Source organism: Lupinus angustifolius, chromosome LG18, assembly GCF_001865875.1.
Source record: "Lupinus angustifolius cultivar Tanjil chromosome LG18, LupAngTanjil_v1.0, whole genome shotgun sequence".
NCBI classification, from domain to species: Eukaryota; Viridiplantae; Streptophyta; class Magnoliopsida; order Fabales; family Fabaceae; genus Lupinus; species Lupinus angustifolius.
Window position 1 is genome coordinate 347,030 of NC_032026.1, and position 23,012 is coordinate 370,041.

Genomic DNA, 23,012 nt, shown 5'->3' on the forward strand with positions numbered 1-23,012 from the left:
CACAAGTTCCTCCAAAAATGGCTCAAGAACTTAGTGTCATGATCCAACACAAATACACAATACTTCTTGACATAACATACTAGTCTCATTGACAGAAATATAGTGCCCCTGTTTTTAGTACATGTCCATAACAACACAAACAGAATCTTTGCCTCTTGGTGTAAGGCAAACCTTAACAACATCCATGAAAAGGCCAATCCAAAGTGCATCAGGAATAGGAATAGGTTGGTTTTGTCCCTTATGTGGTCATAAATACTCGATTTAGATTCGAAGACTAACCTGATCCTAAATGTTGATTGAGTTAATTTTTGAACATGAAATCAATCTTAGACTTGTTAAATATAATGTTTTCCCATTTTAAAAAAAAATTCTCAATTATTGTTATGAACATGTAATTTGACATATGATCTAATATATGTAGATATTTTGTTAACAATTATTTACATGTATGTATAAATGATGAAAAGATTAGAGAATCAATAACATATAAAATGATATACACATTGTGACTCAAATCATTTATTTATGCATACCCTAAATAACTAGCAAAAACAATTGAAAATATGAAATTATATTAATAGATAGTTTGTTGTAACAAAATGCATTATCTATTTTGACCCAAAAAATATCATTATTTGTACACAATTGAACCGACACATGTAAATAAACAGAAGTTATGGATGACTATAGGATATATCGGACTGGGTCACGTTTGTCCCTTATGTAATGAAATCTGACCAAATTTAAGTTCATTCATGATCAGGTTAAACCAAATGAAGGAATAGGATATGGTCTTGCTGGCCATTAGTTAATTTAAAACACAGTAGATAGTGCATAAATATGAAAGTGATTGAATAACAAGTAAAATGGAAGAACAAAGTGTTGTTAATTACTCTCTATTTAATATGTAATAGCACTCAAAATAAATCATACCAAACCGTATCAATTAAGCTATTAGCTTTTTCACCAACAAAGAGTATAAAATTAACTAAGAATCATATATAGCCACGGATTAACTTTGGCTACAATTCATTGGGACATATATATATATATTATTAGTGGGGTGGGACCAATTCACACCAACATAGCTAACTGCAATCATTAACTCAAACATAATAATCTTATCAAAACAACCAATGACTTATTACATATGAAACAAAATGTCTTTTTATTGGTTATTACAAAAGCAAAATGAAGACAATATATGACAAGATTCAAAACTCTTCACTTAGCTGATGAGTGAAGGAAACGTTAAAATGTCAATTCCCTTATGATTACATTGTAGTTTGGGTAGGCAAAGTGTGATAAAGGCTATGATGGTGTTCTTTGTTACTTTTATGGGTAGTGCCAAAATTGGAGTAACTTCTAAGACAAGCAAAATCAATAAAATGGGGTACCAAAAGTTTAAGTCTTTCTTTTTTTCTATGTCAAACATGAGAGTATTTTTTTACTGCTTCATCTTTTTTCCCCCCTCAATATGCTGCATTCATAGTTAGCATGTTACATTCAATGCATGTCCTTGCTTTACTTCATTAAGGTTTTATACAATAATCAAAAAGTGTATTAAAGCAACTCAAATTCTTGCTGATATGACATTTCTGCATGTGTTGCTCTTTCTGGGATTCTTGTGGGCTGAAATTCATGGCATCTCTTCATTTACTGATCCTCAAGATGGTAATGTGTCATCTCTTATATATATTTGATCAAAAATGTTAGTTGTGTTTGTTGTTCGATTTTATCCATATTGTTAGGGATGTTTGAAATATGTTATTATATGAAGTGCCACATTGCCTAGAATTAGAATAGAGTAGAATACCAATGTTATATATTGAACTCAAGTTCCTTGTTATAATGTGCACCAGATATAAGCACCAAATACGAACACCCCATGGGCAGGTAGACTCATGGGTGTGCTAGGATTTGTAATCCTTATTCTCTAATAATATCTTGGTAACACAATTGGCCGAACCCCGTTAACAAATTCTCTTGTTTCTTATGTTCTATTTATTCTATGCCTTTATTTGATTGCTTTTGGCCAACGCTACGCAACGATTGCTTCCGCTGCACCAACACATTTGATCAGTACTTATATTAATCTATCGGACAATTCTATTTCCACCTATCGGTCCAAACATAAAATTGAATAGGTTATCCAATAAGCTATTTTCCATTTTCTGATAAGTTATCCAATTTTTTTACATTGTTAAACATGCTATCCAATTTTATGTTTGACATGAATACATGATTTTATGCATATAAATAGAATTATCAGAACTAGTTTTATCGTTTTTACTAAATATCTACTACATATGATTGACCATGATGTATAACCATAAGTTTTGGGTAAGTTAGAATGTATTATTAGGCAAAAGTTTTGCTATTTATTGCTAAACAGAAGAAAAAAAATGTAAACTTTTGCATTTGTTTTATGGTGTAGCTAGTGTACTTCAATCTTTAAAGGATATATGGCAAAATACACCACCTAGTTGGGACAAATCAAATGATCCTTGTGGCTCACCATGGGAAGGAGTTGCCTGCAACAAATCAAGAGTTACTTCATTGTAATGATTCTTCATTTCAAAACATTAGTATATGATAGTTTCATCAATATTATTTTAATCTCTTTTTTCAATTGCTAATTTATGTAAACATTATTATGCACTTTGAATATAGGGGATTATCAACTATGGGCCTTAAGGGTAAATTGAGTGGAGACATTGGTGGACTCACAGAACTAAGATCCTTGTAAGTGTGATTTTCTGTTCTCTTGTTAGAATGAAAATGAAGATAATCATTGATTCTGAATCATGCTACTAATCTTGGAAGAAGAAGTTTTTACACTGAATGCTAGAGTTTAAGTATTATCGATTTAGTTTGAAGATATGCGCTTATAGTATAAAGGTTTATACGCTGTCATGACATCATCCAAATCGTTCATGTTTTTTTGGTACTACAAAGGGTATCTATCCCTTCATCCTTTGGGTACGGAACTAATCCCCTTCAGGGTGTGTGACTGCCCCTGCCAACAAGTGTCGCTCCCAGGAATCGAATCCTTGACCTTTTGGTCATCTTGAGGATCTAGCAGGGTCTTATACTACTAGACCAACACCTTGTTGGTCCACAATCGTTCATGTATTAATTACTTCAGAATTTTATGTCAAAACAAGAAGAACTAATGTTCCAAAGTGTGCTTGTTAACTAAGTCAATTTTATGAACTGTAGGGACTTATCATTCAACAGAGGTTTAACTGGTCCTCTTTCTCCACAATTAGGAGACTTAAGCAAGCTAAATATTCTGTAAGATTTTCAAGAAACTAGATAATTTCCTAATATCATCTCAAATGCAACTTATATCTGTTAAAATTGGTTCCATGATTCAGGATTTTGGCTGGTTGTAGTTTCAATGGCAACATTCCAGATGCATTAGGAAATCTTTCAGAGCTATCTTTCCTGTAAGAATAATCTTGGAAGAATAATTTGCATGCATGGAAAATAAGTGATTAATTTACATTGAATTCTCAGGGCTTTAAATTCAAACAACTTCACTGGAAAAGTACCTCCTTCATTGGGTAAACTCTCCAAAGTTTACTGGCTGGACTTGGCAGATAATCAGCTTACTGGTCCTATTCCGGTTTCAACCTCCACCACCCCTGGATTAGACCTTCTTTTAAAGGCTAAGCATTTGTGAGTTTTTTTTTATCGAAACTTGTATTACTTGTGCAACCATGATTTGTAAATTTGTGGTTGCGATCGGGTTACATTTGCTCCTGATGCCACCACTATTACGTTCGCGATGCGATCGTTGGGCTGCAATTTAAAACTTCGAGTGCAGCAAAGAACAATGTATTAGAAACAGTGTCCTTTTCATCTTTCCTTTGAGTGCAACTTGCTATATTGAGTATTATAGAAGCAGTTTTTACTTATTCCTACTCAATGCAGCCATTTCAATAAGAACAAGCTTTCAGGTCCAATTCCTACCGAACTTTTCAGCTCTGATATGGTACTCATACACATGTAAGTTCACCTTTTGAAAACTATTGGTGTTTATAAGCTCATACTTTCAACTATTGTGGTATTTTGAACTGTTGTTTGTTTTTCATCCAGATTATTTGATGGAAATAGTTTTACCGGGAGTATACCTTCGACTATAGGACTCGTTCAAACACTTGAAGTTCTGTAAGCATTTCCTTCCTTCATATTTCAAATGTTGTCTTTTATTCACTACATTCCTTCTTCCTTTCATTATTGTTACTAAATATCTTGTCTAAATGACCTTTTTAATTATTCTTCCGATTTATGGCAGTCGGCTCGATAGAAATTTCTTGACAGGAGAGGTTCCATCAAATCTCAATAACCTTACAAACATCAATGAATTGTGAGTACTTACATTTGAGATATTGACATATTATAACAGGATTTTATAATGAACAACCTTAATAAATGTTTACTTATACAATGTTGTTCTCTTTCAGGAATTTGGCTCACAATAATTTGACAGGTCCTTTGCCAGATTTGAGTCAAATGGATGCCCTCAACTATGTGTAAGTAATTGGCTTGAGTTGATTTTTCTTCATTCTTTCCCTTAATATGATAAATAGATCACTAGTTGACCGTTTCTTTTGTATTGGGCTGACACTCCTTGTATTCAGTTTAATACGATTTTTCTTTACCGAAAAAAATATGATTTTATCTTACTTGTGATGCTTTCTAATCAGTTTATAACCTTGTGTAGGGATCTAAGTAACAACTCTTTTGATCCATCTGAAGCTCCAACTTGGTTCTCAACTCTAGCATCACTCACCACTCTGTAAGTCTTTAACAACTACTTTACACAAGAGTTTCTCCATTAACCTAACAACATTTTTTTGTCTACAATTATGTTGTGCTTTAAGTGTTATGGAGTTCGGATCGCTGCAAGGTTCTCTTCCACCGAAACTCTTCAGCATTCCTCAAATACAGCAAGTGTAAGTGGAACATGAGAAGAGCTATAAGTTACTGTCAATATATTAAAAATGAAGTGGTAGCTGTCATAATTCACACCTTTTAAATTACTCTCAGGAAACTCCGAAGCAATGCGCTAAACAATACGTTGGACATGGGTGACAGCATTTGTCCTCAGTTGCAGCTAGTAGATTTGCAAGACAACCAAATTTCCTCAGTAACACTCAGTTCACAGTACAAAAAAACTCTAATGTGAGAAAGTTTTGGCTCTTTAAGTTGATACTTGTTGTGTTCTTTCATTGGTATGGCCTTTTTCTGATTTCAACCTCATTCATTCCAGTCTTATCGGAAATCCAGTGTGCACTACCGGTCTCTCGAATACTAATTACTGCCAACTTCAGCAACAGCCTAAACAACCCTACTCCACCAGCTTGGCTAATTGTGGAGGCAGATCTTGTCCCCCGGATCAAAAGCTCAGCCCGCAAAGTTGCGAATGTGCCTATCCGTATCAAGGAATGTTGTACTTCCGAGGACCCTTGTTCAGAGAACTATCAAATGTAAACACTTTTCATTCACTTGAAATGAGCCTATGGGTGAAATTGGGTTTAACACCTGGCTCGGTTTCTTTACAAAACCCCTTCTTCAACGGCGACGATTATCTTCAAGTACAATTAGCACTCTTTCCTCCAATAGGGCAATATTTTAATAGGTCAGAAGTTCAAAGAATTGGATTTCAATTGAGTAATCAAACTTACAAGCCTCCGCACGAGTTTGGACCCTATTACTTCATTGCATTTCCTTATGCTTTCCCAGGTAAACATAGAAACACACCACGCTTAATTTCAACTTCTACGAAAATGATTACAGCTATGTAAAACTATAGATGTAAACTATTTCAGATTCCAACAGAGGAAGTTCTCTTAGCAGAAGTGTTGTTATCGGGATAGCGAGCAGCTGCACTTTTCTGGTTCTGAGCCTCATAGGGTTAGGAATATATGCGATTTTGCAAAAGAAGCGTGCCGAGAAAGCCATCGGATTAAGCAGACCTTTTGGTAATAAATAACATAACCTACTCATTTTCATGTAATCACTTCTTTAGCTTTAATAATCAGTGTGGACAAATCATCCTACACTAGAAAAAGCAATCAGAAATGTTGCTTATAGTGTAAGTTATCGATGTTCCAGCATCCTGGGCACCAAGTGGCAAGGATAGTGGAGGTGCACCGCAATTGAAGGGAGCAAGGTGGTTCTCTTATGATGAACTCAAAAAGTACACCAGTAATTTCTCTGCAAGAAATGAGATAGGATTCGGAGGCTATGGCAAGGTATATTACCTGTGTATTAACATTTTTCTTCTCCTTTTGTCAATATAAAAGTTTAGGTGAGTCGGGTCTTACGGACTCAGTAGGGCCAGGACAGGTGTCACAGATAAGAGAATAACATATTTCTTTTAAAATGCTTAAGGTGTACAAAGGGGTGCTCCCTGATGGAAAAATCGTTGCAATAAAACGAGCTCAGCAAGGATCAACGCAAGGAGGACTCGAGTTCAAGAACGAAATTGAGTTACTTTCAAGAGTTCACCACAAGAACCTTGTTGGCCTTGTAGGATTTTGCTTCGAACAAGGAGAACAAATGTTGGTTTACGAGTTTATGCCCAACGGAACACTTCGGGAGAGTTTATCAGGTAGCACTCAAGCTGAGTTTATTATAAAGTATAGTACACATTTTTCTTTGCAGCTTGTTTTTGACATTTATTATACAACTACAAGAGAAAATATTGAATAATAATAACAATAATAGAGTCAATCAATGTGAACTTCAGGGAGAAATGACATCCATCTTGACTGGAAGAGGAGACTCCGCGTTGCTCTCGGCTCGGCCAGAGGACTTGCATACTTACACGAACTTGCCAACCCTCCGATAATCCACAGAGATGTAAAGTCCACTAATATTTTACTGGATGAGAATTTGACAGCAAAGGTTGCAGATTTCGGCTTGTCTAAGCTAGTATCAGAGAGTGAGAAAGAGCATGTTTCTACTCAGGTTAAAGGGACATTGGTGAGAAACAACATTCACAATCAACTTATGTTGTTCACATGTTCATTATTGTTTTGTCACAAGTTTAGATCTTTGTTCATATTTGTTTCATAGTACACCTCCATTGCCGTCTTTTTTATACATGAAGGTGCACAATATACAATCACACACCTAATGTAATTGAATTACTATGTTAATATTTTTTTGGAGTTTAATTCAATTACCATGTTTGTTTTTCTTTTGATTTTTTAGCTACAACAAGTTGATAATTGAAACACTTAACATGTGCAGGGCTATCTCGATCCGGAATACTACATGACCCAACAACTAACAGAAAAGAGTGATGTATACAGTTTCGGGGTAGTTATGCTCGAACTGATAACTTCCAGACAACCTATTGAGAAGGGCAAATACATTGTCCGGGAGGTGCGAACCGCGATGAATAAGTACGATGAAGAACATTACGGCTTGAGGGTACTCATGGATCCAGTGGTCAGAAACACACCAAACCTCATAGGATTTGGAAGGTTCCTAGAGTTGACAATGCAATGTGTGGAGGACTCGGCCTCGGACCGACCAACAATGAGTGAAGTTGTGAAAACACTTGAAACCATTTTACAGAATGATGGTATGAACACAAACTCTACTTCTGCATCATCATCTGCTACAGAATTTGGAATTCCTAAGGGTGCTGCAATGAGACATCCTTATATTGATGCTACTTTTACTAAGAAGGAGAATGATATTAATGAAAGCAATGCTTTTGATTACAGTGGTGGCTATACACTTTCAGCAATAGTTGAACCAAAATAGATGCTATATATAAATGTTTCAGAGCATAAAGTAATGTATATTTTCAATTTTTGTCAATGGTTTTATAGATATAATTTGAATGTGTTGTGACTTGAAGTTTTCATGAGATATAAAGTAATGGTTTTGTCAATGGTTTTATCCTTATAGATATCATTCATGTATTATCAAATTATACCTTTTGTTTATCAACTTCATAATTGTTTAAAGCTACTTACATCTTTTTCAAACTAATTAACCACCTACATTGGTTCAAGTGGTACATGTTTGATTCCCCATAAGCAAGGTCTCGGGTTCGAGTCTTGTGGATGGAAAGATGCACACTGAGAGAGTTAGCCCCACGTACTTGTGGATGTTCCCGGCTCAGACAAGATTGTCTCAATTGCGAGGATATTTGTGGGAAACAAAAAAAAACTAATTGTTTGGACTATATAGGATGTAAACCATGATGTGGTATTTACTTTATGCTAACTATGGGCTTGGAGTAAAGGCTTGAAGAAATTAATTATCGAAAAGTGATTCCAAGGTAGTTATCGACTTGATTACTAATAGTTGTAATCAGTTACATTCTTATGTCTCTTTGATGGATGTTATTAGGACCTAATTGGACAAAAATTGAAATATTCAATGCGTCCACATACATAGGGAGACGAACTCGGTGGATGTCGGAACTCACGAACTTCCATCAACTAGGTGTAGAGATTTGATTTTGTTTGACTTTACAAGAATCGTGAAAGACAACCTAGAATTGCTAAGATTAAAACTAAATTGTCATTTAAAGAAAATTAATAAATGAATCCATTCAGTTCCATCACTATAAATAAGATAGGAAATGGGTTCCATTTCTTAGTATTAATATTAATTAATAAAGAGATTATTTATAAATGGGTTCCCTTTTTTTTATTTTTTGTTTGCATTTTATTTATTTTCAGATACAATGTCAAATACTTATTTGTTTTTCATTTTGAGTGGTTTTTCTCTTATATATTTCCAAAGTTTATAATATTTAAAGTATATAATATCATAGTATATGGAAAAAAATTTATTAATAAAAATAAATATATAATCATCTTTTTACTCATATATTATGTACATGTTATATATTTTTATTGAGGTTATATATAATATATTTTATTACTAAGGCGTTGATTTAATAAATTCTTGGGAGTAATATTTAGGATGAACAATTATATATCTAAAAATGAATTAGTTTTTTTTTGGCAAAAGTGAGAGTAGTACCCAAAAAAAGTATTACAAATTTTAGTGAATATTTATTTTATTCCCTTTAATGTTACTCATTCGAAAAAAAAAATTGAAATAGTCTCCAATATTTTAAATATGAGTCAAATTAGTAATCCATATTTAAAATTTATGAGATTATTTTAGGTTTTTCATTATTTGAAGGACTAAATCGACAACGTCCGAAAACATGAAGATTGAAATGAGTATTTGTTGAAATTTATGAGATTATGATCGATGTAATGTAGCATAATTGGCGCACGCAGCCATTGCCATTCCAGAAAGAGTTCTAATCTAAGCTTACTTCCAATTTCACTTTCTCTCTTTGAATCTGCCACTCACCAAAAACCCTAATCCTCAATCGTTGCTTCCTATTCCACACAATCCCAATTTCATTGGTAAAAACCCTAACTCTTGCATCTTCAATTTTCATTCATTTCTACGCTCATTCAAATTCCATTTTTTCCTCCCTTTTTCTTGATATTGTACGTGTTTAATTATGTTTTCATCATTTGGATTTGTTTGATGTTCATAATTGTTAAATTTATATCATTTTCTCTCTATAGAAACTAGTTATAGATAAAGCTGATGGATTTTGTTGTGTATAGAGGGATTGATTTTGAAGACCCTATTTATGTTTTTGAGGATTCCACTTATGAAAAGGAGAGGCCATGCAACAAGGTGGTTATTGGTTCATGGTGTTGGATATAACTCTCTCTATATGTTTGTGTTGTGCATATTATTACAGGGGAGGAGAAAGTTTTTTGGACCCATTTTGCTTCTTCCGAATTCGAAATCACCGCCTGGCTTGCCAAGAAAATGGATCCTGGTCGCTACGGAATGCATCAAGGCTGGGATGATAACAACAGCGTAATTGTGGTTTCCTCCTTAAATAAATTCAAACCTATTATGGGGATGAATGAATCATTATTCAAAGAAACTTTTAGGGGTGGGGAATGGATGAATGTCATGCGTAGGAAGAAAGCTAGCTAGCTGTGGGGAAGTCAGGATATGATATGGACTGAGATTTCCCTAACCTCCTCTCATCATTGATTATTTGTTCCTGACATACCTTATTCTCTTGAATCCACAGGCTCCTGAGGGTTATGCTGCGGTCCATGAGCCAAATTTTCGGTGAGTGCAACTGCTTGTTGCTTATCATCATCACTATGGTAATATAATATAAAACCTGTCGGTAAATTTGATTGATTGGAAATACTTGGTATTTCGTGGTAGTATATGTATCTTATCTATGATTTGTACAATTACGATTTGTGTCCTTTTTTCATGTAATGTTTGCTTTAGAATTATAAATAATATATTCATTTGGATGCATTGCATACTATCAAATTTTATCTGTTCCCTCCTCCCATTTTGTCACTTTCTTTGGCAGGGTTGGAGGTTCTTATGATGAAAGGCGGTTTATAGATGAAAGATATCCAAGGGATGCTGGATACCGGAGAAATAGTTTCCATCGTGACATTTTGGATAGGGAGGCCTATCTGCCACCAGGACCTGCTGTTGGTGAGTGGAGTCAGTCGAAACGGAGAGGTTACGATGAAGATTACCCACTCGACAAGGAATCTAGACGTTTTCAGAGGCCTTATCATGAATCATATAATCAGGTTGATGCTTTTGAGGATCGTGAGATTGACACATACCCAGAACGTGATAAGTTCCAGGATGGCTATGCCAGCATTGATAACTATGGTGATCGAGGATATGATAAACCTGCCAGGTTTGCAGGGCATGACCGCAATGATTATGAGTATGATGATTATGGCTACAAATCCCGCATTTCTCATCATCGTAGGGAGGATAGCCATGAGAGGGATTATGATCATGGTCGCCATAGTTATGATTCTGATTATGAAAGAGGTAGTAGAAGAGATAGTAACCGTAAGCAGCATGAATCCCGTGATCGGGAACGTGATAAAAGAGATCTTAGTCGGGAAAAGGATTTGAGTCCACATAGGAGGCATGAGCGTTCCCGTTCTCGATCACGGTCCCAATCCAATTCCCGTTCCCTTTCCCGTTCCCAGTCTCGTGGATATGATTATGATGATCATCCAAGATCGAAGTCCCCTCGAGGTCGAAGCCATGGTCGAAGTTATCGAGAAGACAGCTATGTTGACAGTCGATATGACAGAAGTGAAAGACATAGGGATCGTGATGACAAACATCATCGTGAACATTATTCTGTGGTATGATTTGAATGGTGCTTTTATTTTATAGGCCAATATCTTACTATTGCCAGAAGATTTGATGTAGTAAGTATTTTCCTAGGCCCCATCTGCAACTATTGTTGTTAAAGGTCTTTCACAGAAGACGACTGAAGAAGATCTATACCAAATCCTTGTATGTGCTACTTTATCTATTTGTTCAGCATTATCATTTACTCTCTTAGATTTTCATAGTCGTTTTTTACTGACATCATTTGTATACCACATAGGCGGAATGGGGTCCCCTTCGTCATGTCCGTGTTATAAAGGAGAGAAATTCTGGCATCTCTCGTGGATTTGCATTTATTGATTTTCCTTATGTGGTATTAATCGTGTTCGGTTTCCAATATTGTATTTCTGTTTCAAGAATGTTATAATGAGAATAATATTACGTATTAGGGAGCTGCACAAGGAATGATGGAAAAACTAGGAGATGATGGTCTTATTGTGGATGGCAGAAAGCTTTTCTTTGAATACAGGTACCTTTTTGTTTTTATGATCTTTGTTAATTTTTTTGTATTTTGAGGTTATATGAAAATCATCTGAAAAAAATTGTGCTTACAAGCATCTATAATACAATTTTGGACCATGTATTTTGTTGCAGTAGTAAGCCAACTGGAGGTCCAGGTCCAGATGGAGCTATAAAATCAGGTCATAATCATAAGAGCATGACATTACCATCTGATTGGATATGCACTATATGTGGCTACATCAATTTTGCACGTCGGACTTCCTGCTACCAGGTTCATATTTCCCTGCATCATTTTGTATTGGTATTAGTATTGGTATTGGTACTGGTATTGTTGAGCCACAGTCGTCATCATGCCTAAATCATTTAGGGCGGTCCACCATTTTTCAGTTGCGTTATATGTATACTTATGTACATATGCGCCAATATTGATTTGACTCAATGTTTTATTTCATCATTATAGTGTAATGATCCACGAACAGAGGATGCTCCTGCAGCAGATATTTCATCATCAAATTCAACTGCCTTAGGAAAGAAAGGTTTGGAGGCAGGTTAGTACAACTATACAAGTATGAACTCTATCCGACTCGATTTGAATTCATGTACCGCAATTAACTAAATTTATATGCAGGTCCGACTCATGTTTTGGTTGTCCGTGGATTGGATGAAAATGCTGATGAGGGGATGCTCCGCTATGAGTTTTCCAAACATGCTCCTATTAAGGTTTGATTACTAAATTGTTTAGCAAAATTAATTGATCCTTTTGCTAGGTGGGGCATTGTTTGCGTTTTCTGTTGCCAGTTACGTGCTAAGTGTTCTTATTGTCTATTACAGGATCTGCGTCTTGTCAGGGACAAGTTTACTCATGTCTCAAGGGGATTTGCATTTGTACACTTTCATTCGGTAGGTAGTGGTACATCTTATGAATAATGAATGAGCAGGTCTTGTTGCATGCTTTTATGCTGTTTCACTTTGTGATATGTCATTCATTTGTACTATCCATTTTTAGGGTTGATTTTACATCACATGGTGACATCTTCTTCCAGAATAACTTAGTGCAATTTGTATTTGTTGTACTCTAGGATTTTCTAGTGTTGCTCTGTATGCAAAGATGTCATAAAATTGTGTGAAAACATGACTTTTTGTCATGAAATATTATTAGGATAGAAAAATGGTATTAGATATGAAGCGGAAAATACAAGATAGGAAAACAAAAATGTAAAACCTCCCATTGCAAACAACAAAACAAACACTTTGGAAGGTATTACCAAAAAAATCCTGTCCACGAAACACCCACAAGAAATTATATTTACTTAATCTGTTTGTCTTTTCTGTTTGGGTCCTTTGCAAATGATGCTGTTTGTTTTGACATCTTTTTCGTTCTTCGCTTTCTCAAGGGTTAAAAATGGCTGGGGATCTGGAATGGAAAGGCTGATTCCTAAAAAGTGTTTTGGTGATAGTTATGGTTAATGACAATATATTTTTGTTTAGGTGGAGGATGCTACCAAAGCTCTTGTGGCAACAAATGGAACAACCCTCGAGAGGAATGGGCAAATTCTAAGAGTAGCATATGCAAAAAGTATCATGGGCCCTGGATCAGGAGCTTCCCAATCGAGCAGTCTTGCAGCTGCTGCTATTGAGGCTGCAACATTTTCTCAACAGGTAATTTTTTTTTTCTGTTGTCACCAGTGTTATCTGGAGATTACTCATTATCTACTCCAGACTTTCATATTTGATAGTTGAAGTAAAATAAATTATTAGTGGGATTCTGGTGGAAATTTTAGCTGGGATTCTGCATGTCGTCTTACCAGGAAAAAAAGGTGTTGCAAATATATCAATGAAATATTTGCTTGACGGTTAAGTGTTAAGCAAGATTTAAAATTTGTTTGAAAATGATCTGAAGTATTTGTTTTTCAAATTGAGAATCACCATGCATTAGTTGTTCTGATTTTCCTAAAGCAGAAAAGCGTTGATGCATTATTGAAATTTGAAAATCAGTTCTAATTTGTCAAAAAGCTCGTAGGTGCTTTTCCCTTCCCCATGTGTTGGGGAGTTTCTGTATGTATATTATTCCACTGATTATTTTTCTTATCGAGGGTTTCCCCAGCAAGATGTTTCTTATCACATTGAATCTGCCACATTAATTTTAAGTACTTCGCATGTAGTTTGCTGTTCTTAATTATAGTTGGGTACTATCAAGTTATGGTATATATGATTTGTATCTTCTACTTTTCTTTGATCTTTAGTATGACACTGTGGGATGGGCTCCAAAAGAATATAATCCAGATGACAAACAATCTGCTGGTCCAGAGCAAACTGGCACAGAAGTTGGTGCTCCACAATCAGGCTTTGTCTGGGATGAAGCATCGGGTTATTACTATGATGCTGCTTCTGGGTTTTACTATGATGGGAACACTGGTAAGTATATTGGTTTAGTTGATCATCAAAGTATCACAAAACATCTCGAAAGCATTTTTTGGGTGTTGCAAAAGTAATTGTTGAATTACTTTGAGTTTGTTAATAAGACTTTGCTTCATTTCATTGACACTTCAAACAAAGCCAAAAGCAAGTTTTGATAGTTCTGACACATAAACATGCATGATGTTTGTTCTGCTCTTGCATTTACTGGTGCGGTAGTGCTTGTAAATTTTTATGTTGTTTCGGTTCATGCTAATTGGTTTCTACCGGAAGGATGGCAGTAGGCCGCACAATTTGTTCATCTCCCTGTTTGCTTAATATGTTTGTGTGCGCATTTTTGTCAAGCGCTGGCAATTTTTTTTCTTCAAGGTAACTTGGTTTAGCCTATTTTATGAGCAGCATTAAGACTCAAAAACATTTTTGTCAAGAAGTTATCCTTTCTCTGTTCTCATTCTATTTTCTATATTGTTTTGACTTTTGACATGTAGGTCTGTATTATGATGGTAATAATGGGATTTGGTATTCATATGACAATCAAACTCAGCAGTACATCCCTTGCACTGACCAAAATCAGAATAAAACAGCTAATAACCTGTCTGAACCGTCCAAAGCATCTGATGGTTCCAGCAGTAAAAAGGTGGTGATTTCTGCGACAGCAACTACCGTTGCATCAGTTGAGAAGCCAGCTTCGTTGGCAGATGCTGTCCAGGCTGCAGCAGCAGCTGCTTTAGCTGCAGAGAAGAAAGAAAAAGAAAAATCAAAGGAGATAAAACTTGCCTCAAAAAGCAGTATTCTGGCAAACAAGAAAAAAATGAACAATGTGTTGACAATGTGGAAGCAGAGGAGCCATGAGGGGCAGACTACTCGAGTGGCTCTGGAAGATAATCAACTCTCTGTTTCAGCTGATGATAAATATTCTTCAGGACATTCTGCAATGAATAAGTTAAAAAATGAGACTATTGCAAGGGAAAGTAATGCATCATCTACTTTAGGAATTCATACAAGTGTTACCCAGGCTGTTGCTTTGGATTCTCAGCCTCAGCCCCGGCCAGTTAGTAATAGCCTTGGGGGCTCTTTGATGGGGGTTATAAGGGGCTCGGGAAGAGGGGTTGTTAAATCAGATACTTATTCGGGTTCTGCAGCTGTGGCATCGTCTATGTCAGGTTCTTTAGCAAACATTGATGCACAGACAATTTCAACTCCCTTTAGAACAGATGTCTCTGCCTTGAGTTCACATACACCATCTGTGGCTTCTATAAGTGGCAGAAGAAGGTTTTCAGAAATGCCCAATTCTGCTTCAACTCACAAGGAACAATCTCAAACAACCTACAGGGATCGTGCAGCTGAGAGGAGAAGTTTGTATGGCTCGTCATCTTCAGTTGGGAATGATATGTCTGACCTTGAAATTGGGGGTTCAAGTAAGTCTCAGTTCTTAATGAGTTCTGTTTCTTTTGTGTTAAACTACTATTGTACAATTGTCGAGGTAATTTTTTTTTAACAGTAATTAATTGCTGATCTCTAGATATTCTCCAGTTCCCGATGAAAAGCTCTGGTGGTAGAGGAAGTTAGTTTTCCATTAGGACATAGGTGTTAACTAAGACCTTGGTGTGTGAGTGAAGACTTGATATTTTGTTTATTTGTCTTTTGTATTATTGAAAGTTAAGTAAACCGCCGGGGCAAGGAAATGAAACTTAATTAGATGTTTGTGTGTATTTTCTTGTAGCAAAGTATAGATGCTTAGTATCACAGATTGTAGAAAATTCAAATAACCAATCAGTGAGTTTTGATGCCTCTAGGTCCCCTGGTAAATTTCTATCTTTGACATGTGGATTGACTTTTGAAAAAATTCTTTTACTATGTAACCTTGAAGATCGAGAATTTGCATCGAGGAAGGGTGATCCGATGCCTTTCCCTCCCGGGGTTGGTGGAGGGCGTGTGGTTGGAGATGTCAACCTTGATACTTTTGAGGTGATTACGGCTGACAAAGCAATTGATGAAAACAATGTTGGCAACCGGATGCTTCGCAACATGGGATGGCAAGAAGGCTTGGTATCATTTCGTTCTCTTTGCACTAATTGAGTTTAAAATTTATTTTATTGGTATTAAATGTAGTAGAGCTGGACATAGTCATTTGGTTTTTCAATCTATTTCCAGCATCTTCAAATTTCCTATGTACTGTGCTAGTGATATAATCATAGGTCTAGAAAATATTTCCCAACCTGAAGTTAAAGGGTGACCCAATGCATTAGACTCTCATCAAGTGGGGTTTCAGGAGGATAAATGTATATAGCCTTACCCCTGCAAGCATAGAGGCTGTTTTGGAACCCATGGCCTCTTGGTCAATGAGCAATAACCTTACTGTTACGCCAAGGCTCAAACTCTTTATTTGATATCACAAAAACCATAGGCGAAGCAGTTAGAGTTCAATGCTTTGTCAATGGATAATGGTTTATGATATAACATTATGACATTGTTCAATACACGCAGCGAACCCACCCAGTGGGACCAGAGTTTGGTTGTTGTTATTGGACCTAGGAAGCACGGATAAAACACAGATGACTAACTATTGTATACAATATAATATCTGGACAACATTAACTCAAAATCATAAATCTTAAATTAGGTGAGGAGACAATGTTTTGATAGTTAGCATTAATAATTGTCAATAGAATAAAATGCTATCATTTAGCTAATTAAAACTCAAAAGAAAAGTGAAAAAGTGTATAATACATTAAGGAGTGTCTGAAGGTGTCCGTAAGGTATCCAAAAAAGGGTGCATGTCTGATATGGATACTGTATCTATTATGAGTCGTCCGTGCTCCATAGCCCTGGGACATTTGGTGATTACTCTGAGTATGTCAAAGGTTCTAACATTTCCACATTGTGTTTTTTGTTGTATGAATTATTCTATCCACAGGGACTTGGAAAGGATGGAAGTGGAATGGTAGAGCCTGTCCAAGCACAAGCCATGGAAAACAGAGCAGGACTTGGGAGTCAGCAGAAGAAGTTGGATCCTAGCCTCGAGGTGCAGGCAGGGGATAGTTACAAGATGCTTATTCATAAAAAAGCACTTGCCAGATTTCGGGAAATGTAAGAATGTTAAAGGTTTGAACCCAGAACTAGGATTTTAGCTTTGAAAATATATAATTTATGGGTCTTAATGATATATTCCTACTTGAACACTAGTTTGCCAGGACATAAAATTCAAGTTTTTATTTTGAAATTTAGTCAATTTATGATCAAACTTTCATCTTTTCTTTTGTTGTACTCAGATGATGTGTATTGGAATGATATTGCCTTCTTGCCCTTTGTTTCTTTACTTAGCTTCAACCTTTTTCTGATTTTATTATTTTTGAGGTTGTGGTTGTTGTGGTCATAAAAAACAATGCCTGGTTTGTGTCCTGTTTACATATTTCTAAAAGTATTCCTCTGCTAGAAAGAGTATTAAATTGGACTGTTCATATTAGCTCATATCATTAATGGAAGAAGTTTAGGTCACATAAGTTTGAGGTTCTGGGTTCAAAATTAAATAATTTACCAATGGGCGTTGGTTCAAGCGGTACATGCTTGATTCCCCTTAAGCAAGGTTTCGGGTTCGAGTCTTGTGGATGGAAAAAATGTCCGTTGGGAGAGTTAGTCTCACATACTTGTGGATGTTCCCGGTTCGGACAGGATTGCTTCCGGTGCGAGGATACAGGTGGGAAACCAAAAAAAATAATCATAGTTTGGTTCAAAAGTAGTGTAAGGCTGAGCTTGGATAGAATTTGATGCTCCTGCAATTGAATATTAGTTGCAACCATTTCCATCATATCATACTTTCATTTCTATATTAAATAAAGATCCGTTTAAAAGGGAAGAAGAATATTTCACCAAAAAGAGAGGATCAAATTCATTAGAAATTATTGTGCTGAGATTAATGATCTTGAATTGATCCCAGACAGATCAATGCTATTGATTTTACAAAACACTTTTATAATTTCAATGTAATAAAGCATAACTAATGGTGTAGATGTGTATATCCATTAACAAAAGCAACAAGAAATAATTTCATGTATGTCCATATATGTCCTCCAATAAAAAATGATTTCATGTGGCTAATATGTTGTGCATTATCTAGATGGGGTATGCGAGTGTTATTAATATCGTAACCGTCATCAAACCGGTCAAGATATTGATATAGTGGTATAACGGTTCAACCGGTGGTTTACTAACTAAACTGTATATTGACAAAGTTAGATAGATATATATAATATATTAACATTTATGTTGTAAAATCAATAAAGAGACCAATAATTTTTTTTATTTTCATTAAAAATTAATTTCAAATAAAAATCGGTACAGTTCAATTGAAAACCGGCCAGTATGACCAGCTTCGACCGGTTTTAACCAATTTTGATCGATATGATTGCATGAACAATATAATTATTGTACCTTACCGTTTTTGGTACCAGTTTACCGGTTGAACCGGTCGACACGAACCGGTTTTTACAACATTGTAGCCGAGCATTATCCATAATTATTTCCTTTTTAGACAATGTCATGTGATTTCTTATGATCCATCCTCTATCAGTAGACCCCAACATATGTTTACATTTTCTAGTGCTGCATGCTAACAAATGTCTATGATCTATATCTATCCATATCCATATAATTTATCAGCATTGAGCATTATTAAAATGAAGCAAACAAATGGCATTGTCTAAAGCATGTTTACAAAAATTAAGGAGTATTCATTAAAGAATCCAAAGACAAACATTAGGTTTCAACTGAACATGTATAATGTTATTGTAAGTGGCTGCATTGTAGGCCATTCCTTTGTAACTGAACATGTTAATGCTTGATAGAGGTCTCTATAGACAATACCATGTGATATCTTTTCTGCATGACCCCATCCTTTAACCCTTCAACAATCATTATATATATATATATATATATATATATATATATAAACACCCTCTTGCCTTCATAAGCATCACAAGTCATTTGCATCCTGAAACATTGAACTTGAGAGCTTTGCCTTGTTCATCTTCCTGCAAAAAATATGGGATTCCGTTTACCTGCTATTCGAAGAGCATCATTGAGTGCTAATCAAGCATCTTCAAAATGTGTCGAAGTCTCAAAGGGGTATCTTGCGGTGTACGTTGGAGACAAAAAAAGGCGGTTTGTGATTCCAATATCATACTTGAACCAACCTTCATTCCAAGACTTGTTGAGTCAAGCTGAGCAAGAGTTCGGATATGATCATCCAATGGGTGGTCTCACAATTCCTTGCAGCGAAGATATCTTCCGAAATACTACATCTTGCTTGAATAGATTGTAAATCTGTCATCATGAGTGACTGGCATAGATTAGTATAGACATTTTGTACAACTAGGAGGTTCTCAATTTGTAAAAATGCTGCTATTTGAATGAAAAATTCACAAACTTTTAGCAATGACAATGAACTTAATCACTCAAGTTGTTTATGTTTGTTACTTGCAAATTACAATAATCACTTCTCCCTGAAATTATGGGCTTACCAAGTATAATCAAGGCATCTTACACAGAATACTAGGATGTCCCTTTAATAACATTGCTTTACTTCTATAGCAAAATCTATGTCTTGTACCATTAATATGATGTTTATCTATGATTCTGTATATGTAGGTTTGTACTTTCTTTATCCAAATTTTGAATGCTTAGTACTACAAAAGCAGGAAGGTTCACAAATTTGGCTTAGCTCTATAAACTGGATACTCATCTAGTTAGAGAAATGACACATCAATAAATAAAAAAAGACAGCCCAATGCACGAGGTTACCACTTAGTCAGGTCCTGGAAGGGAATGATCGCAGCCTTACCTTCATAAGCATAGAGTTCAAATCACTAAAGCTCCAAATTTTAATTTCTACAATTTATGAGGTTAAACTATGAGTAATGTTTTAAAAAAACAGAATCATAGATTGAACTGACATATCTTCCAAATCATGGTTCAATTGATTCAGCCAAAACTTGTAATGTTAGATCAGGAAAGATAGGATGTTATATAAGTTAGTGGCAACACAACCTTTTAAATCTTGTGTTGCATAAACTATATAAGGGATGCACTACTTTGACCAAAAATTGGATGTAAAACTTGCACTATTTTTTTCACAAGAAGGATGCAACAAATCTATATAACAACTTTGCAGTACACAATTTTGTACTGTTTCAGTGATTATTGAAGTGGTTGCCTCAATTGTGGGACCATAGTCACATTCCCATACTTCATGGAATAATAATTGGGATATTGTCAAAAAAATGTAGTCTTCTCATTTTCTATAGATAAGAACCTTGTGAAATGTTTGTAGCATGTCTGAAACATTACAAGTAGGCTATTACATCAACTATGCAATTATTTTCTATTGGCTGTTAAGTCTCTTTTCTAAGATGGTAACCATGTTAGCATGAATTCTAATATCTGAAGTAACACATTGGAGACAATACCATGTGATATTTCATGATACTTGTCTCAACCATTCATTTCAGTACTGAATTATTTCCATAAAAATAGGATAGTGTATATCTATATATACTCATCATGGCATTCTCAACCAAAACAAGTCATTTGCAATAAGAGTTCAAATATTTCTTTCTTACGAAAGTCCTTGTGTTCATTGTATTGTTCTTGCTTCGTAACAACATATAACAATGGGATTCCGGTTACCTGGTATTAGAAGGGCTTCATTCCAAGCAGCTTCCAAGGCTGTGGAAGTTCCAAAAGGATATTTTGCAGTCTATGTTGGAGAAAACATGAAGCGGTTTGTAATTCCTATCTCATACTTGAGTCATCCTTCATTTCAAGAATTACTAAACCAAGCCGAAGACAAATTTGGATATGATCGTCCTACGGGTGGTCTCACGATTCCTTGCAGGGAGGATGCATTCTTAGACCTCATTTCTCACTTGAATAGACTGTAAATCATACCGTTGGAGACTGACATAGATTAGTTGAGGACTTGAGGCAAATTGAAATTGCCCACCTTTTGTAACAGGAAAATGCTTCAATTAGTTCATATTATTTATCTGCAATCTTGATGAAATATAATATATAGAAGAAACAACCATTGTCTTTCACATTCTCTTCAAATTTAGTTTTTATTCTGTAATGCATTAGGTACTTGTTGCACTAAAATTAAGTTCTAGTTGAAGTAAGAATTATATATAACCAATTGAAGACATTTCACTTATTGAATGTTGTTCAAAGACCAATTGAAGACATTTCCCTATTTTTTATGAAAACAAGGATGATCCTAATTCTTTGATACATTGATCAAATAAGCAACACAAACATTTCTCTTATTCTAAAATGTTAAGTCTTAGTAACACAATTAAATGCATGAAGAGTGAGTCAAATTTATAACTCTTTACTTTCATGGAGGTACATTTGCTCTTCAAATATTTAAGTTGCAACAGAAAATTTCAAAGAAACTCTCACCAAAGAAAAATTACTCTGCAAAATATTACATAAAATTCCACTTATTCATCCCTCAAAGTTACTCTCTATTTGTATAGGAGACAACAAGTGATAGTATCTAAATAAGTAGATCACAAAATTGTATATTTGTACAGAAGTAACTCATCAATTTTTTATTCTTCTTTGCTTTGCAATATGGAGTGAACCATAAAGCTTATTTTCTTTTATGTTTCCTTTTATAGGAGCACAAAAAGAAATTTTCATTTTCTCTTCTAAAGATTCTAAATTAAGCACAGTACATTTGAGTTGCAGAATAGACTGATATTTGAGGGGGAAATGAAAGAAATATGCTAGTGTTTATAAATCCAAGTAGGATAACAAGAAAAAGAGAGAACATTCTTAATCTAAGATTGTGTTACAAAAATTGTCTATAAGTTATGTATGTCTATGTCAGGCTTGCTTTATGTTGGTACGGTTAGCAGCTACCGAAGTGTGAAGTAATGTGTAAGAACACATCTTCTCTACACGGAATTGTGAGACCGCCCATCGGATGGTCATACCCAAATTCTTCCTCGGCTTGACTAAGCAATTCTTGAAATGAAGATTGGTTCAAGTATGATATTGGAATCACAAAGCGTTTCATTTTATCTCCAACATATACTGCTACATAGCCCTTTGGCACTTCCCGTACATTAGAGGATGCTTTGTTTGCATAAAATGATGTTCTTCTGATGCTAGGTAAACGAAATCCCATTGTTGCGTCGGTTGAGAAGAAACTTACTTGTAACTGAAATATATTGAAGTTTTTGAGTTTTGAATGCTTCAGGATGTGAATGATGTTTGCTGGTCTTAGATGCTTGCAGCCATGAATATATATAGCAGAATGGATATGTAAGGAACCATTGGCTACTTGAATGATTGGCGGAGTCATGGGACCAATTAGTGGACAAGGGCATTCAAGACATCACATGGTGTTGTCGAAGAAGAGTTTCTCAATGATCAATGTGTTGTAGTAGTTAACAGGAGTCCCACGATGTGGACGGAAGACCAATGAATGAAGAAGGGGCCCTGCAAATGTCATGTATGCAAAGTTCACGTGGTGCTGCTTGGAATCGGATGTACATATAAAATATGGTTCGTCGTGGCTTGTGATCATGTCACTTGTATTCAATTATGGATTTCTTATTGTCTCCAAACACTACATGTTTAAGAGCTATTATTAATCAGGTCATGCTCAACGTATACAGATTCGACATTGTCACTATGATATTAATTGGTAGATGAATAAGAGCAGAACTATGAATTGAAGAAACATGTGAGTTGTCTAAAGCATGTCTCATGTTATTGCTATGATGCTATCCATAGCCATATAATTTATAAGGCTAATATTAATGGCATCTAGGCCTTATCAAAATGAAGAAAACATGTGCAGTTGTCTGTAG

General features: G+C 35.3%; 2 protein-coding genes across 5 annotated transcripts; both read left to right on the forward strand.

The window, feature by feature from the left end:
• LOC109332682 (probable leucine-rich repeat receptor-like protein kinase At5g49770) lies at positions 1,242-7,884 on the forward strand. Of its 2 annotated transcripts, XM_019567704.1 has the most exons (20): positions 1,242-1,511; positions 1,574-1,674; positions 2,438-2,561; positions 2,674-2,745; positions 3,223-3,297; positions 3,381-3,452; positions 3,523-3,684; positions 3,940-4,014; positions 4,105-4,176; positions 4,304-4,375; positions 4,473-4,541; positions 4,733-4,807; positions 4,893-4,964; positions 5,059-5,193; positions 5,282-5,754; positions 5,841-5,993; positions 6,127-6,266; positions 6,406-6,625; positions 6,764-6,999; positions 7,270-7,884. In XM_019567704.1, the coding sequence occupies exons 1-20, from the start codon at positions 1,498-1,500 to the stop codon at positions 7,789-7,791; spliced, it is 2,934 nt and encodes a 977-aa protein (XP_019423249.1). In that variant the 5' UTR covers positions 1,242-1,497; the 3' UTR covers positions 7,792-7,884. The 2 variants fall into 2 exon arrangements, with proteins under 2 accessions (XP_019423249.1, XP_019423250.1); XM_019567705.1 differs by having other exon boundaries at positions 1,242-1,674.
• Positions 9,269-17,442, forward strand: LOC109332681 (SUPPRESSOR OF ABI3-5-like). 3 transcript variants are annotated; one of them, XM_019567702.1, is made up of 16 exons: positions 9,271-9,425; positions 9,776-9,897; positions 10,121-10,161; positions 10,421-11,231; positions 11,314-11,385; positions 11,480-11,572; positions 11,649-11,728; positions 11,857-11,992; positions 12,182-12,269; positions 12,350-12,441; positions 12,553-12,621; positions 13,210-13,380; positions 13,965-14,136; positions 14,625-15,554; positions 16,007-16,185; positions 17,054-17,442. In XM_019567702.1, exons 2-16 carry the CDS (start codon positions 9,847-9,849, stop codon positions 17,228-17,230), a joined length of 3,162 nt encoding a protein of 1,053 aa, XP_019423247.1. In that variant the 5' UTR covers positions 9,271-9,425; positions 9,776-9,846; the 3' UTR covers positions 17,231-17,442. The 3 variants fall into 3 exon arrangements, with proteins under 3 accessions (XP_019423248.1, XP_019423247.1, XP_019423246.1); XM_019567701.1 differs by having other exon boundaries at positions 9,272-9,425; positions 11,854-11,992; XM_019567703.1 differs by lacking the exons at positions 16,007-16,185; positions 17,054-17,442 and adding an exon at positions 15,638-15,852 and having other exon boundaries at positions 9,269-9,425; positions 11,854-11,992.

Coding starts and splice junctions, on each gene's coding strand:
- LOC109332681 (XM_019567701.1), top strand. CDS start 9,847: ATGGATCCTGGTCGCTACGGAATGCATCAAGGCTGGGATGATAACAAC. Junction 11,232..11,313: donor ATCGTGAACATTATTCTGTG/GTATGATTTGAA, acceptor GTATTTTCCTAG/GCCCCATCTGCAACTATTGT. Junction 12,442..12,552: donor CCAAACATGCTCCTATTAAG/GTTTGATTACTA, acceptor TGTCTATTACAG/GATCTGCGTCTTGTCAGGGA.
- LOC109332682 (XM_019567704.1), top strand. Junction 4,177..4,303: donor GTTCAAACACTTGAAGTTCT/GTAAGCATTTCC, acceptor GATTTATGGCAG/TCGGCTCGATAGAAATTTCT. Junction 5,194..5,281: donor CAGTACAAAAAAACTCTAAT/GTGAGAAAGTTT, acceptor CATTCATTCCAG/TCTTATCGGAAATCCAGTGT.